The sequence below is a fragment of the Hippoglossus hippoglossus genome, chromosome 22 (assembly GCF_009819705.1).
Source record: "Hippoglossus hippoglossus isolate fHipHip1 chromosome 22, fHipHip1.pri, whole genome shotgun sequence".
NCBI classification, from domain to species: Eukaryota; Metazoa; Chordata; class Actinopteri; order Pleuronectiformes; family Pleuronectidae; genus Hippoglossus; species Hippoglossus hippoglossus.
In genome coordinates, this window is record NC_047172.1 from 271,163 (window position 1) to 293,807 (window position 22,645).

The 22,645-nt window shown below is 44.8% G+C and overlaps 4 protein-coding genes across 4 annotated transcripts in view; 1 reads left to right on the plus strand and 3 right to left on the minus strand.

The window, feature by feature from the left end:
• Positions 1-1,029, plus strand: part of mapkbp1 (mitogen-activated protein kinase binding protein 1) — a 30,350-nt gene extending 29,321 nt beyond the window's left edge. The window contains 1 exon segment of the mRNA XM_034575802.1: positions 44-1,029. Within this exon segment, the coding sequence (XP_034431693.1) occupies positions 44-286 (243 nt within the window). The 3' untranslated portion in view covers positions 287-1,029.
• On the minus strand, positions 1,028-10,530 carry LOC117756477 (calcium-binding and coiled-coil domain-containing protein 1-like). Its single transcript, XM_034577023.1, has 17 exons — positions 10,170-10,530; positions 9,375-9,458; positions 9,174-9,257; positions 9,033-9,095; positions 8,108-8,176; positions 7,976-8,032; positions 7,811-7,891; positions 7,503-7,559; positions 7,342-7,425; positions 7,197-7,301; positions 6,436-6,498; positions 6,232-6,294; positions 3,624-3,686; positions 3,475-3,537; positions 3,260-3,332; positions 2,987-3,111; positions 1,028-1,544 (listed from the first exon to the last, which is right to left on the minus strand). Exons 1-17 carry the CDS (start codon positions 10,528-10,530, stop codon positions 1,264-1,266), a joined length of 1,776 nt encoding a protein of 591 aa, XP_034432914.1. The 3' UTR covers positions 1,028-1,263.
• A 1,026-nt stretch (positions 10,531-11,556) lies between these two features.
• On the minus strand, positions 11,557-16,719 carry atg14 (autophagy related 14). Its single transcript, XM_034575787.1, is given in 15 exon segments — positions 11,557-12,071; positions 12,172-12,246; positions 12,249-12,348; positions 12,662-12,747; positions 12,881-12,971; positions 13,058-13,175; positions 13,448-13,677; positions 13,781-13,977; positions 13,979-14,019; positions 14,098-14,179; positions 15,061-15,103; positions 15,201-15,263; positions 16,234-16,525; positions 16,565-16,624; positions 16,664-16,719. Coding segments are annotated over 13 exon segments (1,527 nt in total). The 5' UTR covers positions 16,512-16,525; positions 16,565-16,624; positions 16,664-16,719; the 3' UTR covers positions 11,557-11,948.
• A 654-nt stretch (positions 16,720-17,373) lies between these two features.
• Positions 17,374-22,057, minus strand: tbpl2 (TATA box binding protein like 2). Its single transcript, XM_034575792.1, has 8 exons — positions 21,928-22,057; positions 21,343-21,505; positions 20,551-20,773; positions 19,664-19,751; positions 19,490-19,581; positions 18,730-18,897; positions 17,957-18,051; positions 17,374-17,636 (listed from the first exon to the last, which is right to left on the minus strand). Exons 1-8 carry the CDS (start codon positions 21,973-21,975, stop codon positions 17,560-17,562), a joined length of 954 nt encoding a protein of 317 aa, XP_034431683.1. The 5' UTR covers positions 21,976-22,057; the 3' UTR covers positions 17,374-17,559.
• Positions 22,058-22,645: the final 588 nt, after the last annotated feature.

Here is a 22,645-nt window from a genome sequence, read left to right on the forward strand (position 1 = left end):
AGCTGGTCATGTCACGGTGACTCATCCTCCTCTCCTCTTCCAGCTGAGCGGTTCCTCCGCTGAGGACTCCGCCCCCGACCAGCATCAGATGGCTGGCCTCCTATCAGAGGCCTTCCAGGCCATGAGGGCAGAGCTTGACTCCCTCCCGCTCAGTGGGCCGGGCATTCTGGGAGTAGAGGGGGGGCTGGGTGGAGTAGGGGAGGTGAAGACAGCCGCTCTGCTGGAGGAATACTCTCTGCTCCTGCTGCAGGCCGTACACAGGAGGATCAACAGCGCCCCCTGCTGAACCTCCACCCGTGTCCTCATTTCAGAGACTGAAGCTGGAGGGGCGTCTGTCCCGTCAATCTGAAGCTTCTTTACTTTATTGATCATTGTTGTAGAGAAGGAACTTTATTCTTCTGTCGTTGGATGTAAATTTCTTGTCGTCACACAGACTTCCTGTTTCTGATCGGCACTTGTACGTTTTCACTTCCTGTCTGTTGGTTTGAATCCGGCGTCGGATTGTTTCCAACAATCAAAGAGGTCAAAGTTCAGTTTGAAATATTTTTTCTCTAGTTTTTCTCTAATTTCAATAAAAGTTTGAGGCTTCTCTCGATGGTTGTGTTTAATGAGAGCTTGAAGCCGATTGGTCGAGACGATGCTCTAGTTACTCAATCATCCAGGATGTGAAAACACAGACGCCATGTTTGAGGTTTCTGAGACGAGTCAGTGTGACGTCAGCGTTAAACTCATCAAGGACACGCATGTTCACATGAAATGTTTTTATTGTGTTGAACAAAGAATCAGATACAAAGTTTCAAACCTTGGTGTTTTTATAACTTCACTTTATATTGAAAAGTGTATTATTATTATTATTATTATTATTATTATTATTATTATTATGATGATGATGATGATGGTGGCTCGGCTCCTTCATGTCGTTTCTATGGTTTTATTTCAGCAAATGTTCTGAATTGTCCCAAAACTTTTTATTTTCATGTCACAATGTTGTTTCGATTGAAACAGTAATTAAATGCACAATATTCACTTAAAATTCTGTATTTTTACTTTAATGTATTGGTACTTTTACTTACTTACTGAATATTTCCTCCATTTCTGAAAAATTAGAACAAATCCTAAGATGTATCAGAAACACGAGACTAATAAAGTTTAGACATGTTGCTTCACCCACTCTACCAAAATAAAAGCCCACCCTACAAACTGCGTTCCAGGGTGATAAGGGACAGGATTGTCTCTGCTCAGAGGACGTCTCACCTGATCCCGTCAGAGTGAGAACAACAGGAAGCCAGAGAAGACGCTGAAGTTCCGAGAGTCGTCGTACAGTCGGTAGCTCGCCGGCAGACTGAGGCGGACTCGGTCGCCCTCCTCCAGCTGCAGCGCCACGCCGCTGGAGGTGGAGGTGTAGCCGCCGTGGTCGTTCAGGTCCAGGTGGAAGAGGATTGGCTGGTTGTTCCTGTACAGGTAGAGACCCATGTAGCCCTTCAGGTAATCTGCAGTCGTGAAGCTGAAGAAGTAAACGCCTCTGACAGGAGCCGTGAACACACCTGAGGAACAAACACGTTTTGTCAACACAACTTCACTGGTTGACGGTTCAGACCTGGTTTTAGGGTTCCGGTCGTTTCACACCTGAACCTCACGATGATGTTTTTGTCTCCTCAGCTGTCAGAGCTGTGGGAACTGTTGGGTCTCGACCATAATATGTAGAGTGCCATGAGGAGGTTTACTGTAATTTGCTGCTACACAACTTAATGAGTGAATGAATACAACTTCATTGTCCAAGGGTGAAAGTTACCTTGGGCTCACCAGTACCACTTCAAAACAACGATGGAAGGACAAAACATTCAAATTCAAAAGCAGTTCAGTTTCTGTGGGTTTTTATGTAGAGTCCAGGGGCCTCGTTTATAAAACCGTGCGCACGCACACCTGAACGCAATGTTCACTTTATAAATCAGTCCACCTGGAAACGTTCGTACATGGATCTGCCTCTTACTCCGCCCTCTACACGCCCACTTTCAACCATAAATGGTCAATGCAAAGCACCTCATGAATATTAAATTATGCTGCTGACCAATGGAAAAACACACTGTCAGAATGTGAGGGAACTTGTTCGTGTTTAATCATCCAAAACTGCAGGATTATTAAATTCAGAGACAGATGTGATGTCCTCAATCTATAGAATTTAACAGAATTGTTATTATAAGCTCGTGTTTGTCCTGGGATGTTCGGTTCAGTCAGTCGATCTAATACTGGACTCAGTTCAGCTCGGAGATCACAGATCTATAGAATCTAGATCAGCTGATCAGTCATCGCTGAACCCTCGTTCCTCCTCCTCCTTCCATTCACCTGCATCCATCACGCAGCATCACGCAGCATCACGCAGCATCACGCCCCAGTGTCACGGCAGTATTATTTATTTAGAGCAACCGGACCGATTCCCTCACATCAGTAGATCCTCACCTTCTCTGGGATATTGTTTGGAAATAGAAGTTTGAAAGTGAATAGTTTTTCTTTATAGTGATCTCCAGGTCGCTCTGTGCACCTGATGGAACAGCCACGTTCACTACAGACCTTTTACACACTCGTCCTGGATGATACACAGTGTTAGAAGATATTGTTAAAACTATAATGACTCAGCTCTGCAACTCCGCTGTTTCATGGAATCTGAACGTAATTTGTTTTATATATTTTTGTATTGAAGGTTCGTGTGGAACAGTTTTGTTGCGCGAGCACAACTAAAGCTGTTGGTTTTAATGTTATTGATGAAGTGGATCAATAATCTGCTTCAGTTCACCACCTCACGTCTGCGTCGCCACTTTCCCGTTTCCAAAACATTGTTTGCTTTTATAAATCCCAACGTTTGCATGAGAAGTGGCGTACGCACGTTTCAGGCCCCGTTTTGTGCGTACGCCACGGTTATAAATGAGACCCTCGATGTTTTGTCACCAGAGTTCAGTGTGTGTGTGTGTGTGTGTGTGTGTGTGTGTACCTGTGCTCTGGTTATAGCCTCGGCCGATGTTGCTGATGGTTTTGGAGAAGATCAGCGTCATCTCTTCATCGAATGGTCCAACTGGTCCTGAGTCAGTCAGACCAGCGGAGAACGCCACCTTCAGCCTCACCTGGGACAAAACATGTTCACAGTGAAGGATCCACACGTGATCGATCTGTCAATCAATGATCATCAATATGATCATTATTGATTCCTCATCATTTTAAACTTTGGAGACAAGCTTCTCCTTTGACTTGAAGTTTTGAAACCTACAGACTCTCACCTGTGTTTTCTGTCTTCAGCTCCTGCAGCTGTTTCTCACCATCACTCAGTCGGACCTCCAGCTCTGATCAGAAAAGAGATGTTTATGAAGGAGTTCCTCAGGGACCGTGTTGGATCCTCCACAGTTTTCAGCCTGAAGAATCACACAATCTTTTCACTCTTTTAAAAACATTCATAAACAAGTTGTTTGATAAAGAAAACCTCACCTGTGTTTTCTGTCTTCAGCTCCTGCAGCTGTTTCTCACTGACTCTCAGTCTGTTCATCACGTCTGAGGAGGAACCGTAAATATGAGCCATCGATGAGATGAAGCAAGAATGAATCCCCGTGTTCACGATAATAAAAGTGTTGATTTACCTGTAGCGTTGTAGCTGTGACCCGTCAGTCTGGACTCTAACGACGAAAGCTGAACGCTCTGAACTGAAAACACAAAACAAATAATCCTCATATTCAGACTGTGATTGGTTCATTCAACCGGTCCGTTATTTACCATTATACGCAGGTGTAGGTAGTGATCTTAGGGGTTAGCCTAACCCTTGTCTTGGCTTCAATGATAAAAGACAACAACTATCATGTGAAAGAAAAGTGGGACAGTGCTACAACAGGAAATTGAGGAGGAAGCTTAGTCAGAGATCTGAGAAATAAAGTAATTACAACTCTAAGTAATTCACACACTGGTTTTCTCTGGACTGTAACTCCGTCCTCTCTGGTATAATTCAGAATTCATTCTTCGGCCTCCCAACTAGTTCAGAACGCAGCAGCTTCTCGCTGGTTTTAACAGACGACATCACATCATCCTTGCTTCTCTCCATCGGCTCCCTGTTTGCTTTCACATTGATTTGAAGATTTTACTGATCACTTTCAAAGCCCCAAGCTACACCACAGAAATGTTGAGCCTCATGTTCCTGTTGGCGGCTTTAGATCCTCGGGTGGATGCTGCTGATCCAAAGTCCAGGCTGGAAACTAAAGGTGCTTTTGCCATCAGGCCCCTCGGCTTTGGATCCACCTTTAGAAGATAAGACTCGCAGAGTCAGTGACTTCTTTTACCTCTTAAAACCCATTTGTATAGAATAAACGTCATGTGATGTCTTCTTATCCCCTTTTACTTCATCTATTCATTTCTATTGTCCTTTCACTGCTTTTATGTCAACAAGTTTTAATGTGACAGTCTTATATTTCTTTATTCCATTTGAACACTACTTTGTGTTCAACCACCTCAGCGTTGTGTGGTTTTCTTGGGACGTTGCGTCCCGTCGATTGTTATTTCTCCTGTTTTCACTTTGCTGTCAAAGCACTTTGTCAACTCTGTTTTTGAATGTGCTTGATGAATAAAGCTGATTATTATTATGATCTGTACCTGACCCTCAGTTATTAATGCTAAATCATGAGGAGAATTTCAATAGAAGATCATTAACAGACTTTCAGAACACCACATATTCAGTGAAGTAGATGTAGGAGGAGATGCAGAGAAACCATGGCCACACACTGACAGTGTGTCATGTTAGATAACTTCTGTAAATCCATTTTAAGAAAGATGAAACACAGTTGTTCATGTTGAATTGGTGGGAGAAACTCTGTCACAATCTTTGGGAGAGAACTGCAGGAAAAGATGCAATTTTTACAAACAGCAGCAAAGAAAGCTGTTACCATGCAGCGGGAGACAATGACATGTATGCAAAGATTACACAGAGGCGTTTATACACGGGTTGAACCAGCAGGGGAACAACAGGGGAACAACTATGAGGTCATAAGACTACATGAGTAATAAAGACTCTTCTATGTATAACAACTGGATAAGTATATCTATGGGAGGTCAACTGATATATAACCCATGTTAATGTTATGTTTGCTTTTTCATTTCTTTGGATTTACTTTCACCTGGATCGTTATGTCCAATTTTGGGGATAAATAAAATCATATAAATGTTATAACATCTTGTGAAGGGATCTGTGGAGCTAAGTTGGAAAAGATTTGATGTGGAACAGTATACGAGAATAACTAAAAATAAAGATGAAGTTTGATTAAAGAAAACCTCACCTGTGTTTTGTGTCCTCAGATCTGCAGCTGTTTCTCACCCCCCCGCAGTCGGACCTCCAGACCTGAAAACAGGAAGTGTATTAATAAACAACGTGCGACTTTAGACAACAGCGCCAGCTGGAGGAGATGTATGGACGTGTTATATACAAACATAGCACATGTGGACATTTGTTGTCTTTTTAATCCAAATTAAATTCATCACAATGAAAAGAAAACATGTTTTTGGTTGTTTGTTAAAAGAAGATGTGACCTTTTATACGTTTGTCACGAAAACACAAGTGATGCGATGACAGCGGAGAATCTCCAACAGTTTGTGTGTGAAACTTTCTGTGGCTTTAATGAAATGTTCTTTTGAACAGATGAAGCTGCAGAGTCTCACCTGTTTGTTGTGACCTCAGATCCTCCAGCTGTTTCTCACCGACGCTCTGTCGGTTCAACACGTCTGAAGAGAAAAGCACAAACATCAGGTTCATGAAGAAAGAATCAAAGTGTTAAAGTAAAGAGAGTCGACCTGTGCTGGTGCTGTTGACGTCGGTCAGTCTGGACTCCATCAGTGAGACCTGGACCGACTCGGCTGAAAACACACAATCACCTCAAACTAGAGTCGACTCTGAGATTCTCTGATCCATTATCGATTCCACCATTTTATTTGATCTCCTTGAAATCAAGAACACATTTCCACCAGAATCATCTGGTTCCATGTGGCTTTTCTCTCCTCTTGTCGTAACACTAGTCAGAACTAAAACTATTAAACTGTTACAGTGATTAGATTTATTTATGTTGGATCAACAAATGTGTTGAAGTAAAAAATTGTGACTTGCTGTCCCTGAGTACGACTTTTTATGTTTAATTAAGCACATTAATTCAAATATTCTGGAGGTTTTAAACCTTCACAGGTAGAAGAAGAAAGTAAGTGACAGACTCTCACCTGTGTTTTCTGTCTTCAGCTCCTGCAGCTGTTTCTCACCATCACTCAGTCGGACCTCCAGACCTGAACAGGAAAGAGATGTTTATGAAGGAGTTCCTCAGGGAACCGTGTTGGATCCTCCACAGTTTCAGCCTGAAGAATCACACAATCTTTCACTCTTTTAAAAACATTCATAAACAAGTTGTTTGATAAAGAAAACCTCACCTGTGTTTTCTGTCTTCAGCTCCTGCAGCTGTTTCTCACTGACTCTCAGTCTGTTCATCACGTCTGAGGAGGAACCGTAAATATGAGCCATCGATGAGATGAAGCAAGAATGAATCCCCGTGTTCACGATAATAAAAGTGTTTGATTTACCTGTAGCGTTGTAGCTGTGACCCGTCAGTCTGGACTCTAACGACGAAAGCTGAACGCTCTGAACTGAAAACACAAAACAAATAATCCTCATATTCAGACAACATTTTAATAAACGTCAACATTCAGAATGTTATTGTCTAATTGTCATTAGACAATGACAATTAGACATTAGACATATTTGTGGTTGACTTGACTTTTGTTCGTCACTGTTTAAATCAGCTGGTTCCATGAAGAAGAAATACAGGAGTTCCTCAGAGAACCACGTTGGATCCTCCACAGTTTTAGAACTTGAAGGTTTGATTTTGTGGCGAACTTGTGTCACTTTTTAAAAACACATGGATATTAATCTCCAGTGATTGAAGAATTTGAAGATTTGAAGAGTTACAGAATCTTTCACTCTTTTTAAAAACATTCGTAAACAAGTTGTTTGATAAAGAAAAGCTCACAGGTTTTCTCTGTCTTCAGATCCTGCAGCTGTTTCTCACTGAGGCTCAGTCTGTTCATCACGTCTGAGGAGGAAACCCATAGTTATGAGAGTCTGATTATCATCATCGTGTTTAACGGTGCAGATTCCTCGAGTCTCTGTCTAAATACTGATGAAAGAACAGTACCAGTGTTCAGTTTGTCCAGGAGATCCTCCTGCGAGTCCACGTTTCTCTGCAGGTTCATCAGTTTGGAGGTTTGTTCTGAAAACAGCAGGTTGAACAGTTGGTGTTTGTTTCAGTGTGACGGTTGTGATCAGACACAGTCACTTACCTGCTCCGTCTGTCTGCAGCTGCTGGATGTGGTTCTCAGCAGAGTTCAGTCTGAGCTGCAGCTGCTCCACCCAGTCAGCCTGTCCTGAAACAGAGAGGTGAACACTTTCTTCCTGTTCGGTGTTACAGAGAAGTGTTGAAGTCACTTGATGGCGTGTTTACCTGCAGCCTGAGTCTCCGTCAGCCTGGACTTCACAGCAGAAACTTCAACTGAACGAGCTGAAGGAACAAATAGAGAACGTTCTCTGCTGAGGTCTGAAAAGGTTCAAAAAGACTTCCTGCTGTTCTTTCAGGTTCAAACGCTCTTCAAACCACCGGAATGAAAATATTTCATTAGTCTGTGATGAAAGATGAAGATTTGATTATGTTTCCTCAGACACGTTTCCTTAAACCTTACAAATATGTTTCTGACCGCAGAGTCCGATCCAGGTGGTCGAGGAGTCTTTAAGGTTCCGTGTGTGACCTCGTACCTTTGTCGTTTTTCTCCAGCTGCAGCAGTCGACTCGTCACAGATGACAGATTTTCTTCCAGAGCTGATGAGCTTCTGGTCGCTGAGAGAAGAGACGCTTGTTTCATGAACCAAAACATGAACAAATAAATGAATGAATGAATAATCTGGAGGATGGATCATTTACTCAGGGTGACACTGAGCTGGTTTCCCTCGGCAGACGAGTTTGGTCGACTGTGTAGAGCTAAAGGATGAAACAACACATTCACTCATTAGCAGTTGATCAGTTCATCAGGTGTAACAACAGCTCCATAATCACCTTCAGAGGTGGAGTTCAGCTCCGGGAGGCGAACGAGTCGAGTCTCTGAACTGTTGGAGGCTGGAAAACCTGGAGGTTTCAGATTAAACTGGAGAAGTCACTTCATCTGTTCAGTTACATGTTACATGTTACATGTTACATGCTACATTACATTCTGCCCCTAATAAAAAGTACTTTGCTGAACACAATCTGTCATTTTCATCAGGATGTACCACGGTCCTTTAAACTAGCTGTAATCAAACCCCTTCTCAAACAACCACCCTGGACCCGAAGGTTTTTAACTACAGACCGATATCCAACCTCCCCTTCCTGTCTAAACTCCTGAGAAGGTTGTAGCCAATCAGCTGTGAGAGTTTCTCCAGGAAAGTAATGTGAAGACTTTCAGTCGGGGTTTAGAGCCAATCACAGCACGGAGACAGTCCTGGTTAAAGTCACTAATGATCTTCTAATAGCTCCAGATGTTTGTGTCTGTCCTCGTCCTGTTAGATCTCAGTGCAGCATTCAACACTATTGACCATCACATTTTATTACAGAGACTAGAACAGTTCATTAGCATTAAAGGAACCGCCCTCAACTGGTTTAAATCATATTCATCAGATCTATAAATGTTGAGTCATCTGTGCGCACCAAAGTTAACTACGGTGTTCCACAGGGCTCTGTGCTCGGCCCAACTTTATGCTTCCACTAGGAAACATTATCAGGACACACTCTGTAAATTCCCACTGCTCGGAGGATGACGCCCAGTTACACTTGTCAAAAAAATCAATTAACTAAACTTCATGTTTCAAGGACATAAAAACCTGGATGAACTGTAATTTCTCTTTTAAACTCAGATAAAACAGAGGTTCTAATACTCGGCCATGAACACCACAGAGGTGCAGACGAGGCGTTTGAGGGACAGAGTTTAGTGTGGGACAGATCTGACCTGAGATCTGCCTCCTCAGCTCCTCCATCACACTCTCTGTGCTGCACAGTCTGGCTGCCAGGACTGAAATCACAGAGAAAACACATCAACTCATGTGCCTCCAGCTTCCAAACGTCTGATGATGAAGTTGATGATGATGACCTGCATTCTTCCTCCTCAGCTGCTCCACGGTGCGTTCATTTGCCCTCAGCCTCGTCTGCAGGAACGGCAGCTCTGACGCCATGGCTGTGGAAACAGTGGTTACCATGGCAACCAGACACAACAACAGTGGCCACAGATGCTACGACAGATGAGACTGTGAAAGAAACAAACATGTGGAGTTTGAATCATACGTCTCTTCACCTGCGCTCTTCTTCTTCAGGTGCTCCACCGAGCTCTCGCTGGCGTTCAGGCCTGACAGAAGCGTCCACACTTGGGCAGCAAGAGCTGAAACACAAAGCGACACACATGTGGTTCATGGTCCCATCAGCATGAACTGCAACAACCCTGATCCTTTCATCCAGCGCCACCTGCAGGTCAAACTTTAAACCGTCCAACCCTTTTGATCAAACACCTGCTCAACCTCAGGTCGACTTCAGGCGTTTGAATGTTTCTGGAGCCCGTGGACACTGGCGTCAGATTTATGAAAGATAACCTTCATTGTGATGAGTCATCAGTGTGTAATCAGCTGACCTCGTTACCTCAGGAGGCTCCTCCTCCACAGTGTCTGCCATGTTTCTACAGAAGCCCAGAGTGGACAAACCTGCAGACGGACTTTGTGTCTTATGTCCCCTGAAGGCCACCGCAGCTTCTACTAAAAGCTTGGTGTGGAGGGGTGAGGGTGTATTCTGTAGCTTCACCACTAGATGTCGCTAAAGCCAGTAAAGCCTGTGAGGCCCCCTGTCTGTAAAGAGGATATTACACCTGAGGCCACGTGGTTTCACAACATGTTTACACAGTTTTTGACCTGAACACCCAGGTTCTCCTCAGTGGGAGAACAAAGAGAAGAATCTACAGCTGAGCTCATTGGTTCTTCATGTTGTAAACAACGTCTCGTCTGAGTGACTTCAGCTGATGGACACTGATCAACCAACCACTCAGCACAAACTGTCAGATGAAGCAGGAGAAACTTCACCGCTTCTTTTCCCCATCACCCACCTTTGCTCTGCTCTTCCGTCTCCTCCACCCTCCTCCTCAGATCTGAGATCAGCTCCTCCCGCTGATGGTCTACCGTCTCCTGAAGTCCGTCCAGGCTTCGTCTCTGCTGCTCAGCCTCCACCTCTCTGTCCCGCAGCCGGCTCTCCATGCTGCGCAGGGCCTGGCGCCGCTCCACCTCCTCCGCCTTCAGGCTCAGGACCAGCTCCCTCAGCCCCCACAGCTCGTCCCAGAGGTCTGGGAGCTCCGGGGGCCCGTCGACCCCCGGCCTGAGGTCGTCCTCCTGCGGGACAGAAACCTCCGACAGCCCCCGAGGGACGAAAGGAGACAAACAGAGGAGAAGAAACAAAACAGCAGACTTCATCCTGAAACACCAACCTGCTGCTGAACAAGCACCAACAGCTTACACACACACACACACACACTAATCCTCCACACTGACTCTGCTTCAGTGGTCTCAGCTGCTCTGTGTTTCAGGTCTCGGTGTAAAGGGCCTTGACATCATGTATGTTGTGGTTGAAAGCTCCAGAAGTTAAACAACTTCTTGTGGTTGCAGAGGGAGAAGTTGAGCTGAAGATGATTGATGATCTGGAAACAGAGAAACCTGTGAGGACGTAGAAACTTGGACCTCCGACCCCCGGACAGGTTTGAAAAGACCAGTCGCCTGTTTCCCAAACTGACTTTAAAGAACAACACACAGAAACTCCAGCTTCGACAGACCAGTCTCCAGAGGATGAACCCTTCAGACGACAGTGAATCAGCACGATGGTGTTTGTGTGTCACGTGATTAACGACTAATAAAAGGTTGATTTTGGCCAAAGGTCATCGACTGGGATCAACATTTGGTTGAAGATTTCACACCTGTGTCAGGTGACATCTGCTGATGAAGGACCATGAGGAACCTAAGTCCTGCAGGGGGCGCTGTGTGAAGGTTCAGGTCTCTGGGATCAGTTCATCCTGTGCAGTGCTGCATACCAAACATAGCTAACATGCTAATCTGCAGCTCACAGCTAATAACACCAAGACCCCAGAGCTCAGAAGGTCAGTGTGACCAGAGGTCACGTGCACGCTGACATGCCAGCAGCCACACAACTTTAATCTGATTGACAGCTGTTTGGGAAGCATAAACAGGAAGTCATCGTTGTGCTGCAGCAAAAAAAAAACAACTATAATTCATCTGGCTTTTCAATTTGTGTTCATTAATGCGTCATTTCTCTCTAAAGCTCAATGAGTGACCTGTGTATGATGTGATTTATAAACAAACATTTATAGGGTTCTGTATATTATTTATATATATACACACATGAAACATCAAAGGTAGTCCTGTTGCTCTGAGAGAGAGCGAGAGGAAGAGAGAGAGACTATATTCTTTTATAATCAGCACATCAATTTTTAATAAAACTTTATTCAGACGTCTTCTCTCCAGAGATCCACCTTCACTGGGATCACATCAATCATTTGATTAAACTGATCATGATGAGACATTAAAATCCATTTTAAAATGCTAACGGCTTAATGCTAAACTGAGTAACACGAAGTAACTTATACCAAAGTCAAAGTACATAAACCTGTGAGGATGAGTGAGTGTGTTATAGTCTGTTAAACTGCTGATGAAGTTAATCTGGACATTTTCATTCATTGTGGACTGGATGCAGGTGTTTGAAGTCCATCGTGTGTTCAGGTCGACATGTGAGAACATCCAGACTCCTCGTCCACTGGCTGACCTCTGACCCCAGTCCACTGAACCAGTCCGGTCCTGGTTCACGCTCCAGTCTGGTTTGATCATCGCTGGCCGGTGTAAGCTCTGAACCAGGAGGTGACGGAGGCAGCCGCAGACGAGATCATCCCGCCAGTGTTAGCAGAGGGCTGGGAGACCTGCAAAGCACTCTGGGAAAGATCCATGGACTGTAAGAGGAGAAGATGATGAGATGTTATCAAAGAGCAGACAGAGGTTAAAACTAGTCTAAGGGTCAAACTCTTCACATGAGTACTCAGTTGTTTGTACCTGTGATGGGATATCACAGAATCGTGGACTGGGCACTGTCTCCCAGTCTGTCCCCAGGTCCGTCTCCTCGTCCGTCCCACCGCCTCATCTCCACTCTCCTCCGTCGGACCAGCCGCCTCCGGCTCCACAAACTCCATCGACTCCTCCAGGTCAGCGCTGACCTCGAACGGACCCGTCCTGAAAAACACATGAGGTTGATTTACTGGGGGGGGGGGGGGGGGGGGGGGGGGGGGGGGGGGGGGGTGGGGGGGGGGGGGGGGGAAGAGAGAGAGAGAGAGAGAGAGAGAGATGAGAGAGAGAGAGAGAGAGGGAGAGAGAGAGAGACAGAGAGAGAGAGAGGGAGAGAGAGAGAGACAGAGAGAGAGAGAGAGAGAGAGGGAGAGAGAGAGAGAGAGAGAGAGGAGAGGAGAGGGAGGGAGAGAGAGAGAGAGAGAGAGACAGAGAGAGAGAGAGAGAGGGAGGGAGAGAGAGAGAGAGAGGTGCATCTCACCTGCCCAGGTTGTCATTGTCTGGGGAAACCAGAAACATGATGTTCCTCAGAGTGTGATGAGGGTGAAGCTTGTCACTGTCGACGTGCTACACACACACACACACACACACACACACACACACACACACACACACACACACACACACACACACAGAGAGAGATTGGTCAAAATGAATTCTACTTTCAACATCAGATGAAGATCAGTGAGTTTTTTCTGACCTGGGAGAAGCAGAGGTGGAGGATGTTGGTGTTGAGTTTGCTCAGAGCTCTGGTGAATCGATATCTGCTCAGGTTCTCTCCACAGAACTCACTGAGAACACACAATTACACATTATTGTTAAAACATCACACTCCAGCTCCAGAGTTCTGCTCATGGAGGCAGCAGGTGTTTCTTACCTGTTGCACAGCTTCTTGGGCAGGTTGACGTCCAGGATGTGAGACAGGATGGTGGCGAGCTGAGTGGCGTAGCAGAGAGCAGCACTGATGGTGTGAGCCGGGTTAATGTGGTCCAGCTCTGCAGAGGTCAGAGGTCAGACCACATGCACACAGGGAAGTCATGAATGAGTTTGTTGTGATCAGGTTAAAATCACATCTGGAACCGAAACGTGTTTTCCAGGTGTGAATGGAGTCAGACATTCAGTACATGTAAATATGATGCTGCTGATCAAACAGCAGCTCTAACTAATCATCAGTTACTGTAACCGGTCATCCATCAGTTCACTTAATAGTTTTTAAAAGGAACTTTAAACAGCTGACAACTGATGTGAGCGGCACAGGGAGACACACCTGGGCCCTGATTGATGCTCTTCTCCTCCACCCAGCTGTAGTAGGCGGAGCAGTCTCCGTTGCTGGGCAGGGTGACGGGGGCCCCTGTGATGCTGATGCTGGTCTCCCCGTTCTGGTCATCCCAGATCCAGCGTCCGGACAAGTAGGTGGTCCTCCGAGCCTCGGCCAACTCACTCACCGTGCTGGAGGTCAAAGCAAGGTCGCACTCTGTCACCACATCCGCGGGGTCTCTGATAGACAAACACAGGGGCAGAGGAAAGAGTTTTCTACAGTGAAGATGTAATATCTTCAAGGTGCGTCGCTGTCAGAGCTTCAGGTGTGTTGCGTCCTCACCTGCTGCCCTGCTTCTCCTCCTGTGTGGGGAAGATGTGTGTGGTGAGCTCCAGGATGTGCTCTCGTCTCAGAGCAGCCAGCTGACTCAGTCGGCTCTGCAGCTCTCGGCTGCGTCTCTCCAGCAGCTCCCCCAGACGACGGTTGTGACGCTCGATTTTGTCCCGTTTCTCCTGGTGACGTCCGGCCCGCCGCTGCAAGCCGCTGACTGTCCTCCTGGGAGCGCAGGTGTAGGTCTTTATCTGCAGGAGGACACTGAAGGATGAGACAGAGACCACCACAGGACCACAACAAGCGAAGGAGGCTGTAGACAGACTCACCGCTCTTCACCTCTTCGTTGCCCCAGGCCACGGCCTCCTTCAGCTGCTCGATTTTCATCCTACACGACATCAGCTTCCATTTCTGAGGAAATATATGTTTGTCAGTTTATTCCGTCTCATGTGTACTGAACAGGACAACTCCAGGTCACATTAAACAGTTTTTATTTTAAGTATGTTAAGTTGTCAAAATGTCTCCGTCCATGTCACACATTAGGCTTCCCCTGATCTTCTCTCGTTACCTTCAACTCTTTCTGTCTACATTCGTGTTGTTGATGTTTGGTGATTCTCTCTTTGATATTGGGGGAGTTCATAGATGGACGACACATCTCCACCTCCTCGAGAAATGAAGCTAAAATATCACTGATACAAACGCTGATCACGTTTAGGGTGATGACGTAATTTACAGTCAGAGTCTGTGCAGTAGTCATTGTGGAGTGGAGGCATGATATCAAGGTTCCGCCCATACACGCTCTCAACCAATCAGCTGTCAATCATGAAGTCTCAGCCGGTTTTTATATCATCAAATAAGTGATTCAAACCAAACTGATCAGAAACACTTGAACAGGGTTAGGGTTAGATATAACATCAGTGAGATAAGAAACGACCTGAAATGACAGAAACATCTTTACAAACATTATTTAACGTCTACTATGACTGTTTAGTTTGGTCCCATCTGCTAACGTGGAGGTTTAGAAGCTATACTGCAGTCAGACACCAGGGGGCAATACAGACGATTTAGCTTCAGTTTTACAGGCTTTGGTGGAGACAGATAAAGGCTCCACACCAGGTGTAACCATAGCAATAGTGACGTGTTCTAAAACCATCGACTTCTCAATGTGGACAGGAACTGTTGCTGCTAATGGAGGAGGAAAGGGATTTGAGACGAACTCTCAGTGAACATGCACAGTCTCTGTGCGAGGACCAGATGATGCCACGCATCAGAAACTACTGAGCTGGACTCACCATCTCATCCGCCTGCAGCTTCCTGTCCATGGCCCCAATGACTCTGAGGAGAGAGGAGAGAGAGCTCCTTTAGAATCAGGTTCATCAGCCCCAGTCGCTAACAGATCACAACATACTTCACTAACAGCTGTAAGGTTCACCTCTGTTGCAGCTCCTCTTTTTCTTCCTTCAGCTGCTTCAGCCGCTCCAGCTTGTCAACGTATCTGCAGCAGAACAAACAGCTTGTATCTGAAGGTTCATGTTCACACAGAAGCAGAGCAGGTCCCAGAGCTCAGGTTGAGAAACTGCTGCCAACGTGAAAACCATGAGGACACAGCTATTTGGGCTTTTCACGTGTTGTGCAACTCTAGCAGGGTTGCTAACAGAGCCCCGCTAACATTAGCATACAGGTTGGAATTAGCAGTGGGTAGCTAACTGCTAACAAAGCCCAGCTAACATTAGCATACAGGTTGGAATTAGCAGTGGGTAGCTAACTGCTAACAGAGCCCAGCTAACATTAGCATACCGGTTGGAATTAGCAGTGGATAGCTAACTGCTAACAGAGCCCAGCTAACATTAGCATACAGGTTGGAATTAGCAGTGGGTAGCTAACTGCTAACAGAGCCCCGCTAACATTAGCATACAGGTTGGAATTAGCAGTGGGTAGCTAACTGCTAACAGAGTCCAATATACCTGATGGAAACCAGCAGCATGGAGTCAAAGATATCACACTACAGCTAACAAGCTAAAAGCTAACAGTTAGCTGCTGCTAAAGGCAACTCGTTGATAGTCAACAGACAATAAATGAAAATCTTATTTCGCTGTATAATGTTTTATTCAGTTCAAGTATTAAATCTGTTGAACAAAGAACATCTGAGTATAAAAACTTCACGTGAAGTTTAAACCTGAACATTTTATAAATACAGGGATATCATTTATTTGATCATGTTTCAGTTTTCACTTGCGTGTAATGAACCAAACAAAGAAGCTGTTTATCACTGGTTAACTAACTAACTAACCAATAACTGGCCCTGGAAGATCAAGTTAAAGACTTGTTGAACACTGGTGGTAAAGCCGAAGTGTAAAGAAGGTGCTGTCCTCCTGGTGGGTCCTGTGTGGACAGACACAGAGCAACGGGACACTTCAACATCGCACCGAGACATTTGCAGTAAAAGCTCAGGAGGGAAACTTCACCTCTCCGTGTTCCTCCCGTCGAAGTACACGAAGTCTCCGGCCTGAACGCAGCGGGCACAGGTGAGCCTGCGGCGGGAGGTGCTGCACAGGGGGCACCGCTCCACCGCCACGTACAGACCCTCCGCGTCGTCCACCGACTCCACCATCACACAGCCCGGGATGGAGTGAGCCGGAGGCGGGTGATGGGGCCGGAGAGGCGGCCTGGCCCCAGAGTGAGAGCCCGACGAAGAAGCAGCTCGGTCCGTACAGAGCGGCGGGAGTCCCGCGGGGGACGCCATGGAGAGGAGCCGAGCTAGCTAGTGAAGCTAACCAAACAGCTGAGCTAACCAGCTGTGCTAGCTAGTGAAGCTAACCAGCTGTGCTACCTAGTGACGCTAACCAGCTGTGCTACCTAGTGACGCTAACCAGCTGTGCTAACCAGCTGTGCTACCTAGTGACGCTAACCAGCTGTGCTACCTAGTGACGCTAACCAGCTGTGCTAACCAGCTGTGCTACCTAGTGACGCTAACAGGAACGCGCTGCTATGCGCCGATCACCAGCTCGTTCTATTTTTCAGTGACGTCGCCATAATACTTAATAACATCCGGTCACGTGGTGTTGTTTAGATGAGAGGAGTCCGTCACTTCCGGTTTCTTCTGAAAACGTGACAGGTTTGTTGTGCAATGACGTAGTTTGTGTGGGCGGAGTCGGGAAAAGGAGAAAAGTACGAAGGTGGAAACGTCAATCACACGAATGAAGGAGCTCATATCAATAACTCATAATTTATATCTCAAGTTCTTTTGAATTTTTTGGTCATTCCAAACATTTAATCTTTTTCTTTTCCTGTATTATATAAAATATATATAATTATAACATTATACATGTAAATATCTACAGATGTGAACTATACAGTAAAAACATGATCAACTTCAATTACACCTTCAGGTGTTTGTAAATGTAACAAATCTGATTTTGAATGGATCAATGCATTAGAGACCCTGAATTAAACATTCATTTTAATTTTCAGGTCAAGAATAACTGAATAATATTGAAATTAAAGACACATACAGACTCTGACTCATCCACATTCATGCAGTCACTTACATCAGAGCTCAACTCATTGATAGTATCACTCGACTCTTTTTACAAGAGTAGGTTTTGCTGGTGTTTAAATCAAAGTTCACAATCAAGTCTGATTCAGATCAAACATTCAGCTGGTTTCTTCTCTGCAGTGATTCACAAAACATTTATTTTTTTCAGAATGGTGACACATTCAACACAAAATAAATACAGATATACATATATACATATATACAGCTATGTATAAATGAACAGGGAGTGCTGTCTTCACTGTTTCCTGAAGCCTCTCAGGATCGGATAAATGTTCTCAAATGCTTCGTAGATCTCAGCTCGTTCTTTAGCTCCTGCAATTTAATACACGACTTAATAACTATCACAACTCGATAAGTGTTTTAGAATTATGAGTTTTATGTTTAATAATGACAAGTCTGGATTTCATAATGATCAAATCTGGATCTTGGTAGGTTAACCCTTACCCACTCTAACCTTCTACGACAAAACCCTGAACCCTAACCCTTCCACAGAGGTCGTAGTCATGTGCTAAAGATCTTATGATCATGTAGTTTTCTTGGAATCATGAAATAGTCTTTACCACTGAACTAGTGTTAGGTGATAACTCTGCAGCTGTAACTTTAAACATGAGGAGATATTTGATTTTCATTACCAGTCAGAACCACTTTCCCAGAAACAAAGATGAGCAGGACGATGCGAGGTTTCACCATCCGGTAGATGAGGCCTGGAAACAGCTCTGGTTCATAACTGTGGAGACAAAACACACGTACAATCAGTCTCCACAGTTTAAATAAAGAAACAAATTCAATCTCCTTTTACTTTCCACAAATCTAAACATGATTGTGTCGTCTGGAGTGAACTGACCCCTCATTAAATAACTCTTAGCCAATTTAACCATATATATAGCTAACATGATATAAGCTAACTCTTAGCTTATTAAACAGAAGCAAACATGATATAAGCTGTGCGTGTGTTCTCTCCCTCATGTGTTGAATGCGTTTCCAGGTATATAAATGAAATGTACAGATGTTTCTGTATGGACGGAGGCTGCTCTGGTCACAGTGGACTTGTCTCATCATGAGAACAATAAACATTCCCACGGTCACACGTTTGTTTACATATGACGTCATCACCTTGCACCGGAACGCTTGGAACTCGGAAGTTTCACGTTAGAATATCCGAGTTGTCTTGAACACAGCTCAAGACAACGGAACTCACTTTAGGCTTAAAAACAGTCACTTGTTTGTCAACGGTGACAAGTAGAAGTTCATTTATTTGAATCATCTGAGTTCTGCATGTTTACCCACTGGTTCCATTGACGTGATTTGATTTCACTGAAGCTGTTAAGCTAGCTAACAACGTTCCCCTGCACCCGGTATTTGTGCTAAGCTAGGCTAACCCTGTCTCTTCAGTCTGTGGATCTACCTGCTGAACTGCTGATGGGTCAGGACCAGTCCTTCCAGTCTGATGGGGAAAAACACGTCACAGCTGGCCACCATGTTCTGGATTTTAAAGTCCATGAAGCGAGCGGGGAAACCGAGTTTCTGCACCACCCGGGCGTATTTCCTGGCTGCCAGCCGAGACTGCTCCTCACTCAAACACACCCAGAGGAAGAAGAGGGTTAATAAACTCTAACAAATCATTACTTCGTGGTTCTAACATTATATCTTCGGAGGTGAAGACTGCAGCTGCTTCCTCTTCTTCTTCTACTGTTTAATTCTGTCTCTACTTCCTGTGATTGGTCCAAAAGTCCAACAAAGTGTTTTCACTGCAAACCAACCGAACCAGGTTCAGTTTGATCCAGACCCAGAACTCCTCTTCTGCTCTGAGGAACCTTTCACACCTGATGTTCAGACTGAACTGAAGAGTCTGAAGCTCTGAAACAAACCAGGTGTGACAGCTCTCTATGTTTTGGATGGGATCAATAGGTGGAGCTGATGTTGTGAGAGATGTTTGTTGGTTGTTCTGCTCCAGAAGCAGCACTGACATCGTGTTTGTGTGAAGTGACGTCTTCTCTGCTCATAACAAACCCTGGATGTTCCTGCAGTTGGATTTGGGCTTTTGGTCTTAGGAAGGTACCAAAGTGAGTAAATGGCTTGAAGTATACGAGCCCTGATAAGAGCTGGTCCAGCTGCACTTTAGTTAATTTCTTTCAGTAGATGTGGGATGAAGGTGACAGACTGACCTCTTGGCTCCTGTACAGACCATCTTCCCCGAGCTGAAGATCAGCGCCGTCGTTCGAGGCTCTCGGATCCTCATGATGACGGCCGCAAAACGCTGAAACACAACTGGCTGCACCTCATAAATTCCAAACATTTAGAATGGACCCGCGCACAAAAGGAAATACTGGTTTCAGTACCTTTGGGTTGTATTCAGCATTTCTGGCTTGCAGGGCGATGAACTTCAGGTCCAGAGGACAACCCAGGTTCACAGTGGAGACAATGTTCCTATAGTCAGAGGAGAGGGTTTCACTTCATCTTCATTATCATGATGTTAACTGCTGCTATCATTAATAACATCATTACATCTATAAATATTACAACAAGCAAAACTTCAATACGATGGTTAGACAACCTGGGGCCTCGTTTTGTGCGTACGTCACTTCTCACGCAAAGTTGGGATCTATAAAAACTAACTTGCCGGAAGAATGAGCCTCATTCACCAATATCTTCTCAAGAATTTTCTTTAATTTGTTCTTCAGAAGTTTTCTAAGAAAACTATGTCAGATTCATAAAAAGTTCTTAAACTGCAAACATTTTTCACATCTGTGTTCTTATATTGATGAATGACGTGTTCGTAAAACTGTTATTTGAGCGGGAGCATCATGGGAAACAAGAACTGAAGGTGAACCTCAGCATCTGTGGAGACTGGACCTGACTATCAGGACATGTTGGATCAGACTCAATGTTCTGGATCATGTTCTGGTTCAGGTTCTGCTCGGTGCTCACACAGGGAGCTCTGCATCCACAGACCTGGTTCAGTGCAGAGACATCTCCTGACACATCTCTGGCCTCACAACAGAAATACACTTTTCAGAATCAACAGGAAATTATATAATTATATTGGGGTGGCCGTGGCTGAGGGTAGAGTGGTCGTCCTCCAACCAGAAGGTTTTATATGTAGAGTGTATTGGTTTATGTAAACCATTTGTTTTTCAAAGATCTGACTTTGTACTTCATAAAGTACAAACACTATCAATGAAGTACTACAGGTAAAGTATTAGTACCACAAACTTCTACTACTTACTGTAACTGTGGGATGATCCCTGATCTCTCTGTCACGGGGGTCATGGGGGTCATGGGGGTCATAGGAGTCATGGGACAAAAGGAGGAGGTGATGGTCCCCATTCCTGATGTGGACACCCCCTTATGGAAGTCAGCAGCTATGGAATCCTGGGAATTGTAGTCTGGACAGACGCCGCTGTCCTGAGACGTGTCCACAGCTGCAGTTGGACCCTCTGCTGCTTCAGCTGAAATGAAATCTCAGAGTCAGCTCCTTGTTAAAGGTCATAACCTCAGTCAGGAGGTTGACATTACTGTGAACTACAGGATCTCTGCTGTTGTGACGCTGATGGCGTGAACCATTCATGTTCCAGGTTGATTCAGAAGTAGAATAACTATATTTGGAGCTGGAGGACACGTCCACCTGCCATCTGCACCCATTGGACAGTACTAGCTGTCAATCACACTGTGGTACCCCCCCCCCCCCCCCCAGTACATCCGGTGCTTTATGGTCTGTTTGACTCTAAATGATCATAATTCACTAAATGAACATCAGCTGTTTGAAGAAGACTTGAAACTAGAGACTGAGACAGAAACTCCTGAATGTTACTGACGTTATAAAGTGAGAAGTCACTTTCTAGAGACTTCTATAGAAACTACCAGGGGAGTCGCCCCCTGCTGGTCAGAGGGAGAACACAGGTTTCAGTCCCTTCCACATTGGCTTCACTTTCCAGACTCAGAGTCTGTTTTTATTTACAGTTTAAATCTGTTAACTTATAATAAAGTTTGTTGAAAAAAACCTTCAGTGATGTCACACCTGTGTCTTCCTGTGTGTTGAGCTCATCAGGTAGAAAACTCAGGTCCAGCCCCTCCCCCAGCCCTGCACCCGGCTCCGCCTTCTCAGACTGATAGGAGCTGTTTTTCAGGGATGGGGCGGGGTCTTGGAGACCAGGCTCCTCCCCCAACACAAAGCTGAAGTCCTGCAGGAGCCAATCAATCAATCAATGTTTACATTTGGAACATGTGAACGCAGCTCACCTCGTCACTTCCTCAGTCGTTCCATTACTCAGAATGAAAATCCTCCTCAGACCACAAACACACATGTTCATTTTTTTTAATTTCCTTCATAAACTATATATTTAAAATGTTTTGTTTTGTTTTAATTGATGTTTTCAGATTTCAACATTCTGAGAGTGAAAATATGAGACTGAGAATTCAAACGGATCAGAGCTCATGTTTCTGGATTTGATTTGAATCAAGAGAAAGTGTTTGTTGTTGAAAACTTCTTTTACACTTTGAATCCAGAGTGAAGTGAGTGCAGGTCACAGATCCTCGTGCCTGCTGTGACGTCACACTCTCTCTTAATAAAGCTTTGGATGTTCAAACAGGAATCTTTACTCACATTTGCAATGGAGTCGTCAAAGTATCGCTCCAACGCCGACTCGTCCATGAGTGAAGAACCTGATCCAGAGCCTGATCCAGAACCTCACAGCTGCATCCAATCCAAACTGATGTGACCCTGAACTCTTCAGTCAGTCACACAGAGACAGTAACTGAGTACATTTACTCTACCTGTTCACCTGCTGCTTCAGTACCTGTGTTAACCTGCAGCAGGCGCTCTGTTAGAAATGTCAACAGGTTGATGATTGATTCTTCTTGAACGGTTCATGTTTTCAGCTGCTTTTCTTTCTTAAGAATAAAATATTATATATATATAATATTTTATTCTTAACTCTGAGGTAAGAGGTAGATAATGTTCCTGTTTACCTTCTAAACCTTTTTAGGAACAAGTTCAGATTTTAACTCTTTACATTTATAGATTTACAGAAAACACGTCTGGATTCCTAATTAAAAACCTAAGAACGTCATGTGTCAGTGAAGCCTTCAGCCAATCAGAGCAGAGCTGTGGCGTCACAGAGGAGGCTCTGCAGCTTGGTGAGAAAACTCGACCTAGTGTTTAAGTGTATTTTCAGCTTGTTACACAACTTTCTCATTTGTCCCATTATAATTGATTATTCCAAATATTCCCTTCAGTGTTTACATGCTCTGTGTGATTCTGAAGTACTGCTTGTTAAATGTCAGTTGTGTACTTGAACTCACCGCTGTACTTCACCCTCCCG